This window comes from Carassius auratus, chromosome 31 (genome assembly GCF_003368295.1).
Source record: "Carassius auratus strain Wakin chromosome 31, ASM336829v1, whole genome shotgun sequence".
Lineage (NCBI taxonomy): Eukaryota > Metazoa > Chordata > Actinopteri > Cypriniformes > Cyprinidae > Carassius > Carassius auratus.
Window position 1 is genome coordinate 330,416 of NC_039273.1, and position 14,863 is coordinate 345,278.

Here is a 14,863-nt window from a genome sequence, read left to right on the forward strand (position 1 = left end):
CACACACACACACACACACACCAAAACCAAACTACCTCAGTCACACTGGTGTTGTTCTCGCACAGGTTTCCGTGTGAGCTGTTGTTTGGGGAACTGGATCCTGAACCAGGAGCGCTGCTACACGCCGAATCTACGGACGTCAGAAGAAAAGACAGAGTTTGTCTGTGTGAAAACAGTGACGTGTCCATGCCAGCAAACACGAGTGCGTCTGCTGCATCACCTGCCATGTCCAGAGAGCGTTTCTTGAGCGTGCTGATGGGACTGTCTTTGCGGCGCAGTAACGGGCTGCTCCTCCGCTCCGACACCTTCTGCTTCAGACGCGAACGCAGCTTCAGGTTTGGTTCAGACGCTGCAATGACAGACACAACGACAGCAAGCTTTCACGTGCTGTATCACTTTATGTAGAAACTGTGTATAGAGTGCATACTTCATTTAAGAATGAGGTTTGTCCAGCTGCTCCATGAGTGGAGATGCTAGTAATACTAGAGTTACTAGCGGGAGATTCTGTAGGACTCACCACAGAACAAACACAAGTCCATTACTGGAAACCAGCTTCACAAGAGCAAAGCAACGATAGCTCTCCATTCTGCAGTAGATTTACCTCCGTTTTGCATCTCAAGTCAGAATCTCAGCATTACAATAAAAGGTAGATTCATTTGGCTGTTTTCCCGCTCTCTATTCATTCAGTTATTACTGGAAATGATGCTTGTGGCTCTGTGAAATATAGGAGGCTCGTAACAAATGGCTTTCCATTAACATAAGCAAATTCCACAAAATCATCACTAGACGGGAAAAACGCAGAAAATGAATTGGGTTATAGGAGATCCCTGGGATGAGACATCGATCACTTTCACCTACAGGACGGTTTCATCTCATGTTGATCCAGTCACACACACACACACACACACACACACACACACACACACACATGTTTGTTTTTGTGTAAAGTGTGTTCATCCCATAGGTGTAATGGTTTTTATACTGTACAAACTGTATATTCTATGTCCCTTCACCAACCCTACACCTAACCCTAACCCTCACAGGAAACTTTGTGCATTTTTACTTTCTCAAAAAAACTCATTCTGTATGATTTATAAGTGTTTTGAAAAATGGGGACATGGGTTATGTCCTCATAAGTCACCCTCTCCTTGTAATACCTGTGTCATACCCATGACATTATCAGTGTTTGGAATAACGGCGTTTAAAAGAACGGCGTTAGGTAACGACGTTATTTTTTTCAGTAACGTGGTAGTCTAACGAATTACTTTTCCCGTCGTTACAATGCCGTTAACGTTACTGAACGTTAAATGCGGTGCGTTACTATGCATTGATTTAATAAACTATGCAATCCTAACGCAACGCACCCCAGGCTCACACAGCGAGTGAGCAGGTGGGTTGATGACGAGGTAAGCGGTTGTGATTGGCTAAGGCAGAGTCATGTGTTTCATGGTAGCCAATCAGAGCCAGTGTTTTTACACACATGCCGGCACACGCGTCAGCACTAGCGGCGCCAAACACACACACACACGCAACAGCTACACAGAGATTCGCAGCAGAGATGGCGAGTCAGGAGCAATCCGATGAAAAGTTGGCATTTTCAAGGTGAAGATATAAGCACTACTTCAAATTCATTGTGGTCAAAGGCAAGAACGTGCATGTAATGTGTACATGTAATGTGTGACACGCACCTACAAAGCTAGTGGCCAAAAACACTTTTCTTACAAAGATAATACTTGAAGTGCAGGATAAAACTCTTGCTGTCTGTTGACGTGCAATAAATATAGAACGTTATGTACCTGTCTGTTCTACTCATTTCAACTGACTTGTGAAAACTGCAAAAAAAAAAAGAAGTACAAATTCTCTGACATGTAGCAACTTTTTTTTTTCTTTTCTTTCTTTTTTTTACAGTAACGTAAAAAGTTACTTTCCCTGGTAACGAGTTACTTTTATTATAGAGTAATTCAGTTACTAACTCAGTTACTTTTTGGAACAAGTGGTGAGTAACTATAACTAATTACTTTTTTAAAGTAACGTTCCCAACACTGGTCATTATACAAAGTTGTCACAAAGTCCTGATATGTCACAAAAACATGCCCACTCACACACACACAGTCACACACAGTAACACACACACACACACACACACACTTTTTGCTAAACTCATGGCGGCATGCTGGGACGCACTAATGCAGTCCAGAGTAAACTGTGGCTTGTGTCCAGCGGCGGGCCCGAGTCAACAGCATCACACCGGCTTTACCACTGAGTTAATAATTATACGGTGCAAGCAGTGCTGGATTCTTCTGAAGAGCCACTATTTCTGTCAATTTGCAGAAGGACTGATGATAACATGTGAAGTCAAGCACCTGTTTTGCGCAGTGGAAAGTCATCTTTGGAGTCGTAGACGCCCATGATAGGATGGTTATAGGAACTAACGCTGGTCTGAGGAGGGGAACTCTGATCCAAAGAACTGTGCTGAGTTTTCCTGCACAGAAAAAGACAGACTGAGAAAATATAAAAGCAGTAATCAAAACACGAGTGATGGGAAAAACATGATGAACTGATACGGGTCAGAGTCTCTGCAGCTTTAATATCAGAATGAAGATCAGCAGCATGAATCATTATAATTGTGCACTACACTGAGGCGGCTTAGGGTTACACAACCCATCCTGACACATGGGCTGCAGGTTCGAATCTCATTTTGCCTCCATTTACCCCATCAGTTCTCAGCTGCCTGACACACTGAAGCCAAAAAGGCCATGAGAGAAAAGATTTCAAGCTGAAAAGTGTTGTTATACTTAGACACCACAAGTGTTGCTGGATCCCCGTCTGTGGTTAGAGCAGAAACACAGGTCTGGTTAACTCTTTGTCACTCTGACAGACACTAACTGAACAGAGATGACATCACTGAATTCAACGATGAACTGCCTTTAACTATTACTTTGCATTATTGAGACACTGTTTTCCTAATGAATGTTGTTCAGATGTTTGACGCAATGTATTTTGTTTAAAGCGCTATATAAATAAAGGTGACTTGACTTGACTCTGAATGATGTTGTCATCGGTTTGAGCTTAAATAACTAACACTAAATGTCCTTATATCAGAAGTGTCCCTGAGTGTGTTGTGTCTTACCCGCTCCAGTAGCGTGGGCTGTTGGAGATGCAGTGGTTGAGACTGCGCTGAGCGAGCGCTTTCTTTTTATTCAGAACAAACTCCTGCAGACGCATCTTGACCTCAGTACTGGCCACTGCACCTGTTCACAGCAGACACAGGATTTACCAAAGAGAGACATTCAGCTGAAGTTCCTGATCACAGCTTTGTTAACATTTCTGGCATCAAAAGTATTCTTTTACTTAGAAGTAACACTGTGAAAAACTCATAGTGAACTCACTCTCCTGGCCACGTTCTTTGTTCTTGAGGAGCTGTAGCTTCTGCTCTCGCTGCTGTTTCTCCATCTCTTGCTCCAGACGGTGCTGCTCCATCTTCCTCTGTTGCTCCAGCAGCTCCTGCTGATGCCTGAGGGCCAGAAGCTCCTGCTGATGCTGGGGAGAGAAACACACACACAAGATAACAGCTGGATAACAGCTGGTTGGAGAACCTGTTGGTGTCACTGTCGGACAGTGTTTTCTCTACTTCCTGTTGGCCTTCTGTAGCTAATCGTAGCTCCGTGTAGCTGTTCTCTATAATCTTTCTTACTATCACTGTCTGTTTGTTTGTTTTTTTAAGTTGTAAAATATAACTTAATTCACACCATATTTCTGATATTATCGATCAATCTTATCAGATTAACTTTGATCGTTCACTCTTCCGTGAGTGCAGTACACCTGCAAAGTGTTAGCACTCATTAGCTTGTCATTAGCGTTTTCTTTTCTCCTCTCCTCTCCTCTCCTCTCTCACGCTGCAGTTTTTCACAAGTTCATCAAACAACCGCAGTAAGAATATTTCATCAAGCACGGTGAGTAATGGCTTCTCCTGCTATCGTTATTTGCACCTCTTGCCACATGTACAGTTTATCTATCTCTGTCGCTGATGAGGGATTCACATGTGATAAATGCAGGGAAACAGTTAGGCTGACAGAGAAGATTTCAGAATTAGAAACATGCATCCAAACTTTAATTGAGGACAGTAAGAATGTTAGGGCTCTAGATACGGCTTTGGATGCGTCTAGCTCAGGGATTCCTGTACATTGTCCGGTTCCAGCAGAGCCCCTGCAGTAGGGCAACTGGGTGACGGTGAGGCAGCGTAGTCGTGGGTCAAAACACCACTCTTCTGTTCCGATCAAAACATTAAACATTAAACATTAAACATCCCCATCCCTAAGAAACCCAAAATTACAGGACTAAATGACTACAGGCCTGTGGCTCTAACGTCTGTAGTCATGAAGTCATTTGAGAAACTGGTGCTGGCCCACCTGAAGGACATCACTGGGCCCTTGCTGGATCCTCTTCAGTTTGCCTACAGAGCAAACAGGTCTGTGGACGATGCAGTAAACATTGGACTCCATTATGTTCTGCAACACCTAGACAGACCGGGGACTTATGTGAGGATCCTGTTTGTGGACTTCAGCTCGGCCTTCAACACGATCATCCCAAACCTCCTCCTGCCCAAACTAAATCAGCTCTCCGTGCCCACCTCCATCTGTCAGTGGATCAACAGCTTCCTGACAGACAGGCAGCAGATAGTGAGGCTGGGAAAATACACATCAAGCACCCGTATAACCAACACTGGCATCCCCCAGGGCTGCGTCCTCTCCCCACTGCTCTTCTCCCTGTACACCAACGATTGCACGTCTAAGGACCCCTCTGTCAAGCTCCTGAAGTTTGCAGATGACACCACACTCATCGGCCTCATTCAGGACGGTGACGAGTCTGCTTACAGACAGGAGGTAAAAGAGCTGGCTGTCTGGTGCACTCTCAACAACCTGGAGCTTAACACGCTCAAAACAGTGGAGATGATCGTGGACTTCAGGAGAAACCCCCCTGCCCTCCCCCCACTCACCATCATGAACAGCACTGTGACTGCAGTGGAGTCATTCAGGTTCCTGGGAACCACCATCTCTCAGGACCTGAAGTGGGACATTCACATTGACTCCATTGTGAAAAAGGCCCAGCAGAGGTTGTACTTTCTCCGCCAGCTGAGGAAGTTTAACTTGCCACAGGAGCTGCTGAAACAGTTCTACTCCACCATCATTGAATCCATCCTCTGCACTTCAGTAACTGTCTGGTTCAGCTCAGCTTCTAAATCTGACCTCAGAAGACTACAGAGGGTAGTCCGGACTGCTGAACGAATCATCGGTACAACCCTCCCTTCTATTCAAGAACTGTACTTATCCAGAGTGAGAAAAAGGGCTGTCAAAATCACTCTGGACCCCTCACATCCAGCACACTCCCTCTTTGAACTGTGTCCATCTGGTCGACGCTACAGAGCACTGAGCACTAGAACGACCAGACACAGGACCAGTTTCTTCCCTCAGGCAATCCATCTTATGAACAGCTGATAATAACGGCGAACACACTACACTTTATATTTATATACACACACACTTTATTTATCTAACACACATACTTAGTATACACTTAAATTTTGCACACAATATATATGTACATACATAACTTCATTTTGTAATATACCTGCCTACAATTGTCATTTGTATATTGTCATTCACTATCTACTTATTTGTATTTTTTATTCTTTTATTATGTGTTTTATGTTCTGTCGCTGTCATTCTGTTGTACTGCGGAGCTTCTGTCACGAAAACAAATTCCTCGTATGTGTAAACATACCTGGCAATAAAGGCAATAAAGCTCATAAAAGCTCATTCTGAAATCAAAACATTAAACAGGTTCTCCCCACTCAGTGATGCACCCACTGAGAAACCTGATGAAAGTGCTCTAGTTATTGGTGATTCTATTGTACGGAACGTGAATATAGAGACACCAGCCACCATAGTCAAATGTTTACCGGGAGCCAGAGCACCTGACATCTTGGCAAATTTAAAAGTGCTGGCTAATGCTAAACGTAAATACAGTAAGATTGTTATTCATGCCGGCGCTAATGATGTTCGACTTCGCCAGTCGGAGATCACTAAAAATAACTTTAAAGAGGTGTGTGAACTTGCAAGCACGATGTCAGACACTGTAATATGCTCTGGTCCCCTCCCTGCTTACCGTGGTGATGAGATGCATAGCAGATTGTCATCACTCAATGGCTGGATGTCTAAGTGGTGCCCACAGAATAACATGGGTTTCATAGACAATTGGACGAGCTTTTGGGGCAGACCTGACCTGTTTAAAAGAGATGGTCTTCATCCCTCCTGGGGTGGCGCCACTCTTCTGTCTAGAAATATCGCAAATAGTCTTAGTGTTTATACTTGACTAACTGGGGCCCAGGTCAGGAAGCAGACAGACTGGCTAAACCGACCGTCTGCTAGCTGCCTCCCGTCACAGAGGTCAGTTAATTCTCAGCACATAGAGACTCTTTCACCTAGATATCACACTATAGAGACTGTGTCTGTTCCCCGAACTAGAAAATACAAAAAACGTCCAAACCAAGTTAAGGCTAACAATTGAATTGAGGTTCAACAAATTGAGGTCTCAGAGGAGCACCAGGACAAGACCACAGGAAACAGATGATTCTTCTGCACAATCTGACTTTGCTGCAGTCTGGAATTGAACTACTGGTTTCGTCTGGTCAGAGGAGAACTGACCCCAACTGAGCCTGGTTTCTCCCAAGGTTTTTTTCTCCATTCTGTCACCGATGGAGTTTCGGTTCCTTGCCGCTGTCGCCTCTGGCTTGCTTAGTTGGGGTCACTTCATCTACAGCGATATCATTGACTTGATTGCAAATAAATGCACAGACACTATTTAAACTGAACAGAGATGACATCACTGAATTCAATGATGAACTGCCTTTAACTATCATTTTGCATTATTGACACACTGTTTTCCTAATTAATGTTGTTCAGTGCTTTGACGCAATGTATTTTGTTTAAAGAGCTATATAAATAAAGGTGACTTGACTACAACATTACAGTAGGCCCCCCTACCCCAGATAATTTGTATTTATTCCTGATGATTATTTATTTATTGAGATTTTTTTGTCAGTTTACATTTACATGTTTGGTGATTACTAACTGCGTTTTTATTTTGAAACATGCCTTGCTCTCTTTTAATTATATCATAGCCATTAAAGCTGAATTATCACATTTAAGAAATAGCATGATTCCTGTTTTTTGTCCCTGGATTAAAAGCTCCTGAAATTAGTTTTGTTGCTGCTGTGTGTCTTGAGTTTGAGCTCCGTCACGTTATTTTTCATCAACTATTTTTAATCTCAAAAATCTTTATTATACACCATAATTTTCATTTCAATAATGTGTGAAATATCCTCTATCGTATTCTACAACAAAAACAATCAGAGTGCCTTGTTATCACTAGTTTTATTTAGATTTCCCGAATCTGCTATTTAGCTTATAGCCCGTTAGCATCGCCAGCGTGGTAGCTGCTAATCCCGCTTGCATTGCTAATACTCTATTCACGCACATTACCATTGCTTTAGTCACTGTTACTTGCTTTAATGGCAGATGTATGACTACATTTGAGTGCAGGTGAGGACACGTTGGAGGCTGTGGAGAAGCAGATTCGTGACCTGGAGGTGAGGCAGGCGCAGCTGAGAGAGCGGAGAGCCGCGCAGGAATCATCCCGGGTTGACGCTCACAAGTCCAGGGTAAGCATACAGCGCGCTGCTAACAGTTCCCACCACGTCTACTCCTGATCGAGACGGGTCGCAGCATGACGCCCGCGCCGACGATCGTCGTGTCAGGACCACTGCCCACGTATCGACGAGGACACGAAAGGTTCAGTAGACTTGTTGCTTTAAATGAATGGTTGTTGTCATGGTGTAAAGAACAGAAACTGCTATTTGTTAATAACTGGAATATTTTCTGGGAGCGTCCTAGGCTGTTTCGCGCTGATGGATTACACCCCAGCAGAATTGGAGCGGAGCTTCTCTCTGACAACATCTCCAGGACACTTCGCTCCATGTGACTAGTAAGACAATTCTCAAATAACCATTATGATGAGTTTTGTTCTACACGCTAAAATTATAGAAGTACTTGCGCTGTACAATTTATTAAGACTGTGTCTGTTCCCCGAATAGTGATGTCAAAATATACATATAATGTAGGACCTATAAAAAAATATTTTCGTGATTAAACATTAGATCACTCACACCCAAAGCAGTTATTGTAAATGAAATGATCACAGATAATAGTTTTGATTTACTCTGCTTGACTGAAACCTGGCTAAAACCAAATGATTATTTTGGTCTAAATGAGTCTACTCCACCAAACTACTGTTATAAGCATGAGCCCCGTCAGACTGGTCAACAATATATAGTGATATTCTCAATGTTACCCAGAAAACAGGATACAGGTTTAACTCTTTTGAAATACTTCTGCTAAATGTTACTCTGTCAGACATGCAAAAGAAATCTAATGTATCTCTTGCTCTGGCTACTGTGTATAGACCACCAGGGCCGTATACAGAATTCCTAAAAGAATTTGCAGATTTCCTCTCAGGCCTTCTAGTTACAGTTGATAAGGCGCTAATCATGGGAGATTTTAATGTTCAAGTTGATAATGCAAATGATACATTAGGATTTGCGTTTACTGACCTAATAAACTCCTTTGGAGTCAAGCAAAATGTCACCGGGCCCACTCATCGTTTTAATCATACACTAGATTTAATTATATCGCATGGAACCGATCTTACTGCTATAGATATTGTATCTCAAAGTGATGATGTTTTTTCTCTAATACATTAGAAGCTGTTGCCTAGGGGTGCTCCGATCACGATCGGCCGATCGTTATGCGCATCTCGTCAGTAAAGCCGGTTCTCTAATCAGCGGTTAATTCCATCAGGTGCGTGATTTCACATAAAGCAGCTGTTACTACACAGACCCGTTGTTAATAGAGAAGATGCGCAAATCCACTTCATTTTCAGCGTTTATTGGCGCATCTTCTCAGTTAACAATGACTCTGTGTAGTAACAGCTGCTCTATGTGAAATCACGCACCTGATGGAATTAACCACTGATTAGAGAACCGGCTTTACTGACGAGATGCGCATAACGATCGGCCGATCTTGATCGGAGCACCCCTACTGTTGCCCCCATCAAATTGAAAAAGGTTAGAGAAAAACGTACTGTACCATGGTATAACAGTAATACTCACTCTCTCAAGACAGTAACTCGTAGTCTTGAACGCAAATGGAGAAAAACTAACTGGGAAGTTTTTAGAATTGCATGGAAAAACAGTATGTCCAGCTATAGACAGGCTCTAAAAACTGCTAGGGCAGAGCATATACACAAACTCATAGAAAATAACCAAAACAATCCAAGGTTTTTATTTAGCACAGTGGCTAAGTTAACAAATTACCAGACGCCACCTGATTCAAATATTCCACCAACGTTAAATAGTAATGACTTTATGAATTTCTTCACTGATAAAATAGATAACATTAGAAATACAATAGCGAATGTAGATTCTACAGCGTCTAACACTTCAGTTTCATCCATTGTACCCAAAGATAAACTGCAGTGCTTTACAACCATAGGACAGGAAGAGATAAATAAACTTATCACTGTATATAAACCAACAACATGTTTATTAGATCCTGTACCCACTAAATTACTGAAAGAGTTGTTACCTGTAGCCGAAGAACCGCTTCTCAATATCATTAACTCGTCGTTAACTTTAGGACACGTCCCAAAACCATTCAAGCTGGCGGTTATCAAGCCTCTTATTAAGAAACCAAAACTAGATCCTAGTGTACTGGCAAATTATAGGCCTAATTCAAATCTTTTATGTCTACAATTTTAGAAAAAGTTGTGTCTGCTCAATTGAGCACCTTCCTACATAAAAATGATCTGTATGAAGAATTTCAGTCAGGTTTTAGGCCCCACCATAGCACAGAAACTGCACTTGTTAAAATTACAAATGACCTGCTTCTCTACAGTCTGGCCTGTACCGTCAAAAATCTGGGTGTAATATTAGACAGCAACTGAAAACAGTATTTCCCATGTTACAAAAACAGCATCTGTTTCTGATGCAGAAGAGCTAGTTCATGCATTCATGACCTCTAGACTGGACTATTGTAATGCACTTCTAGGTGGTTGTCCTGCTTCTTCAATAAACAAGTTACAGGTCGTCCATAATACAGCAGCTAGAGTCCTTACCAGGTCAAGAAAATATGATCATATTACCCCAATTTTACAGTCTCTGAAATGGCTACCTATTAAGTTCCGTATCAGTTACAGATTATCATTACTTACCTATAAGGCCCTAAATGGTTTAGCTCCAGCGTACCTAACTAGCCTTCTACCACGCTACAACCCATCACGCTCCCTAAGGTCACAAAACGCTGGACTTTTGGTCGTTCCTAGGATAGCGAAGTCCTCTAAAGGAGGTAGAGCTTTCTCACATTTGGCTCCCAAACTCTGGAACAGCCTTCCTGATAATGTTCGGGGTTCAGACACACTCTCTCTGTTTAAATCTAGATTAAAAACACATATCTTTCGCCAAGCATTCGAATAATGCATCCCTTAAATTGTGCCTGCAGTTGTAACTGATCAAATGCACATTCTTATTCTTTAGCTTGGGTTAAACTAATTAATTTTAATTGGTTGGAACAGTAGCTACGCTAATTATGTCTCGATTTGTTTCTCTGTTTTGCCACGGGATTTATATTTACATAGATTTTCCTTGAAACTAATTAGTAACGTATCTGCCATTGCCATTAGCCCTTGACAGGCTCACACAGATTATTGTGGGATGTTTGAAACTGCAAAACAAAGAAAGGTTTCTCACTACAACATGGTGCTAACACACGTAACATTTAGGATGCTTTTGATGTCAAGTTTTGCAGATTAGCTTTGTCTAATGCAAGATGACCTACAATCTAAAACATTAAACTTCTGAAATAGATTTGTTCAAAAGAAATAACAGTAAATTAAATACTAGGAAATGAATATAGAATATTATTATCTTTCAAATTCTAATAAATAAATGAATGGTACAAATTAAGTGCGGCACATGCAAAGAATGCGATGACTGCAGCAACTTTAACATTTGAAAGGATACAATGGCAAAGTTATTCTTTCCTTATTCAAATGGATTCTCTTTTTCATGAATATATGATTGACCTGAAGAATGAAAGCTGTATCATACACTCTGAAAATACAGACTATATAAATGCTTCACATAATACTATACCTATACACAATTAGCTACTAACATTTATCTTGACAAGCGAGTAATCTGATTTTTTTTTTTGTAATAACTAGAACTAAGTGAAAAAACAGACTTTAATATGACTATTTATATATAAAGTAACGATGAGGCAATAATAATTGGCCTCAAATAAAGTATCAAAACCAAGTATATGGTTTTATTGAAAAACACCTTCAGATGTATTTGTTATAATAACAGCCTGGTGATGCTTCGTGTGATTCAACGACATTTAAATCCAAAGTCAGAAACTCTTATTTTGAAATCACGATGCATATTAGAAATGTGTTGATGTATTCTCCCATGTTGGCATAGGTTTAAATGATTTACGTTACAAATAAAGTGAGTTTTCCCAGATGGACATTAATTAAGCAAACCAAACTCACCACATATGCAGAGAAAGAGTTTACTGGTAAATTACGGTTAAGAGATCATGTGTGAACAGGACCTTTTCAAAAATCCCGGTAAATATGTTTTGGCGACCATATCGTTCTTATGGATATGACGTGATTCCTCTGAGCTGTTTACAAAGCTCTGCTTCTTTTATAAATAGCTTTTTTATGCAAGTGTATGACACCAGATGGAAATCTTTTTCAATGTGTTGCGCTCGAGACCCAGGCTTCTTTTCCATTCATCAGCGAAGAACAAAAGCTTCTGATTGGCAAGTAATGTTAGTTTGGTTAGAAGTGAAAGCTGTGTTCCTCTCATAAATTGGTAGACAAACTCTTGAACGTGATATCAACAAGGGCTTTTAAATGTAGGAAGACTTTTTTATAAAAAAATGATGTTGCTTGTGGTAAATATTTTTAGAAACACAAAGAACTAATGCCACAAGTCTACTCATGCGTCATTCCAAATCTGAGGACATACCTCTAAAACTGCATTCTGTGAGACCATGTCATGTGCGTTTTTAGAGAAGGCTAATAAAAGGCTAACAAAAAAAAGTATGACCCTCTGTAAGCTCTCCTGTGTGCTGTAGCCTCGTGTCTGGCCCGAAACTGCCCCGTTCATGATTCTATTGTTCTCACGGGACGAACCTCACACATCATCCTCATTATTACTTTATCATTATTCTTTTGTTTTATTCAGCCGTTATTAGCCTTTATTCTGGCATTACAAGGTTAACCAAGCCACATCACTTCGATCCTATAATTAATTTTTCTTGCACTTTTTAAGGAGTTTAAGAGTCTTTATGAAAAAAATATGATACAACTAAATTGAAGCCTTTTTTTTAAGGACTCGTGGGGACCCTGTGTTTAAGATACCTCATGCACAGGGCAGTGATGCATTTTGGGAGGCCAACTGGAGAATACAGTAGCCCCGGGATCTGTGGCTAGCGATTTAGTGAGCCGTGGAACCCGAGGTGAAGAATCAGGTCTGATCATCAGTTAACTCTCGACAGACAGACACACTCCTAGCAGCTCTGAGCTTTAAACACCACCGTCCTGACCTTCATGTGCTCCTGTAACTGGGCCTCGTGTTGGCGCGAGAGCTGCTCGTGTTTCCGCTGGAACTCTGCGATGAGGATCTGCCGCTGAACCTGCTGCTTGTGTTTGAGCGCCATCATCTCGTGCTGCAGCTGCTGCTCGCGACGGCTCGAGTCCAGCGTCTGCGTCTGCTCCACACGCAGCTCCATGGGGATTGCAGCCGGAGGAACCCTTGCAGGCAGAGCAGAACTCAGCTCCACTGCAGAAACAAGACAAAAACACACTGAGACGAGCGCAGAGACACAGACTCTAACAGGAGAGATACAAGACTGACATCAGATCAGTGCGACTCGGCCAATGATAAATGACTACAACTTCTTATAAAGCAACTACCAGCGGAAACTGTCTGAAGCTTTCTCAAAAAAACTCATTCTGTATGATTTATAAGCGTTTTGAAAAATGGGGACATGGGTTATGTGCTCATAAGTCACCCTCTCCTTGTAATACCTGTGTCATACCCATGTCATTATACAGAGTTGTGTCCTGATATGATACACACATACACACACACACACACAAAACACTCACAAGACTTTTGAAAAACTACTGGAATGCATAGTCGATATAAAAAACTGGATGACGAGTCATTTCTTACTGCTAAATTCAGAAAAAAAGAGGTGTTAATTATAGGACCTAAAAACTTTGCTTGTAATAACCTAGAACACTGTCTAAGACTTGATGGTTGCTCTGTTAATTCTCCGTCATCAGTTAGAAACCTAGGTGTGCTACTTGATCGCAATCTTTCCTTAGAAAGTCTAAATTATGGCCTATGCTCTCAATGTCAAATGCAGAAATGTTAATCCATGCATTCATGACTTCAAGGTTAGATTATTGTAATGCTTTATTGGGTGGTTGTTCTGCACGCTTAGTAAACAAACTACAGCTAGTCCAAAATGCAGCAGCAAGAATTCAATGATGAACTGCCTTTAACTATTACTTTGCATTATTGAGACACTGTTTTCCTAATGAATGTTGTTCAGTTGCTTTGACGCAATGTATTTTGTTTAAAGCGCTATATAAATAAAGGTGACTTGACTTGACAAGACGTCTAAATCATCACTGGCTGCTGGTCCTGTAACAGATCGTTATTTTTCAAGCTTAGAGACTCTTAGGAAAGTAACGGCATTGCACTTTAAAATTTTGCTTTCATTTTCAAATAACCAAGATGCTGTACAAGTTCAGATAAAGAGCCGTACAGCAACACACAGCCCACAGCAGACATTTGTGTTTGTGAAGAGCAGTATTACAGAAAACTACTGATAAACAAGCTGCAGCACAATCACAAATCATCTTCAATTACACGTGGATAGAGACCAAGCAGAGGTTCGGTTAGTAGCTCTACCTCCACACACACACACACACACACACACACAGTAAAAAACACTATAAAGAGAAAAACACATTCATGACAGTCATCGGGTCTCACGTCAGATGCAGAGTGAAGTTGAGCTTACCACACGCATTTTCAGCACGAGCAGGTCTGTGTGTGTGTGTGTGTGTGTGTGTGGCGCAGCTCCTCTCTGCCTCCGCTGCAGTCGCTCTCTAACTAACACTGCTCTGTCAGCGCTCAGACTCTCTCTGACTTTGATGACGTCACAAGGCCGTCCCAGAGACAACGCTGACATGCTTTATTCTCATCTGGAATCCTCATCTACTGCTGGCACATGCATGCACACACACACACACACACGCACGCTCGCACACACACACACACACACACACACGCACAAACATACACACACACACACACACACAAAGCGAGTTTTACATTGTCATAACGTGTTGATGTGTGGAACCAGAAGTCATGCATATGTTTCACTGCTACAACCGCTAAAATAATGCTGTTGAGTTATAATAAATTCAAGTTTTATAGTTAGGAAATTGGGAAACTCTGATATAATTTTGATACTCGAGTTTACATTTGGAAAGCCACAAACTTTAAACATGGTGGAGCAGAGAATTTTTTATTTATATAAATAAAAACTTAATGCAAATTATACACATTGTACACAGGCACAACAGCATTTATTTGACAAAAAATTTGCATTGTCAGCAAGCTGAATATCTAAATAGAGTGGTGAATGTTTATATGCTT

General features: G+C 41.4%; 1 protein-coding gene across 2 annotated transcripts in view; it reads right to left on the reverse strand.

Moving 5' to 3' along the window:
* The window catches only part of LOC113050120 (histone deacetylase 4-like), a 57,130-nt gene that overhangs the window by 16,673 nt on the left and 25,594 nt on the right, over window positions 1–14,863 (reverse strand). The window contains exons 1-7 of one of the 2 annotated variants that reach the window (XM_026212812.1): window positions 14,223–14,334; window positions 12,732–12,967; window positions 3,390–3,540; window positions 3,131–3,251; window positions 2,364–2,482; window positions 221–349; window positions 36–130 (exon numbers count right to left, since the gene is read on the reverse strand). In XM_026212812.1, coding sequence (XP_026068597.1) covers window positions 36–130; window positions 221–349; window positions 2,364–2,482; window positions 3,131–3,251; window positions 3,390–3,540; window positions 12,732–12,917 — 801 coding nt within the window. In that variant the 5' untranslated portion in view covers window positions 12,918–12,967; window positions 14,223–14,334. Of the gene's footprint in view, window positions 1–35; window positions 131–220; window positions 350–2,363; window positions 2,483–3,130; window positions 3,252–3,389; window positions 3,541–12,731; window positions 12,968–14,222; window positions 14,335–14,863 lie in introns of those variants that run through there. The other variant, XM_026212811.1, reaches the window with a different exon arrangement.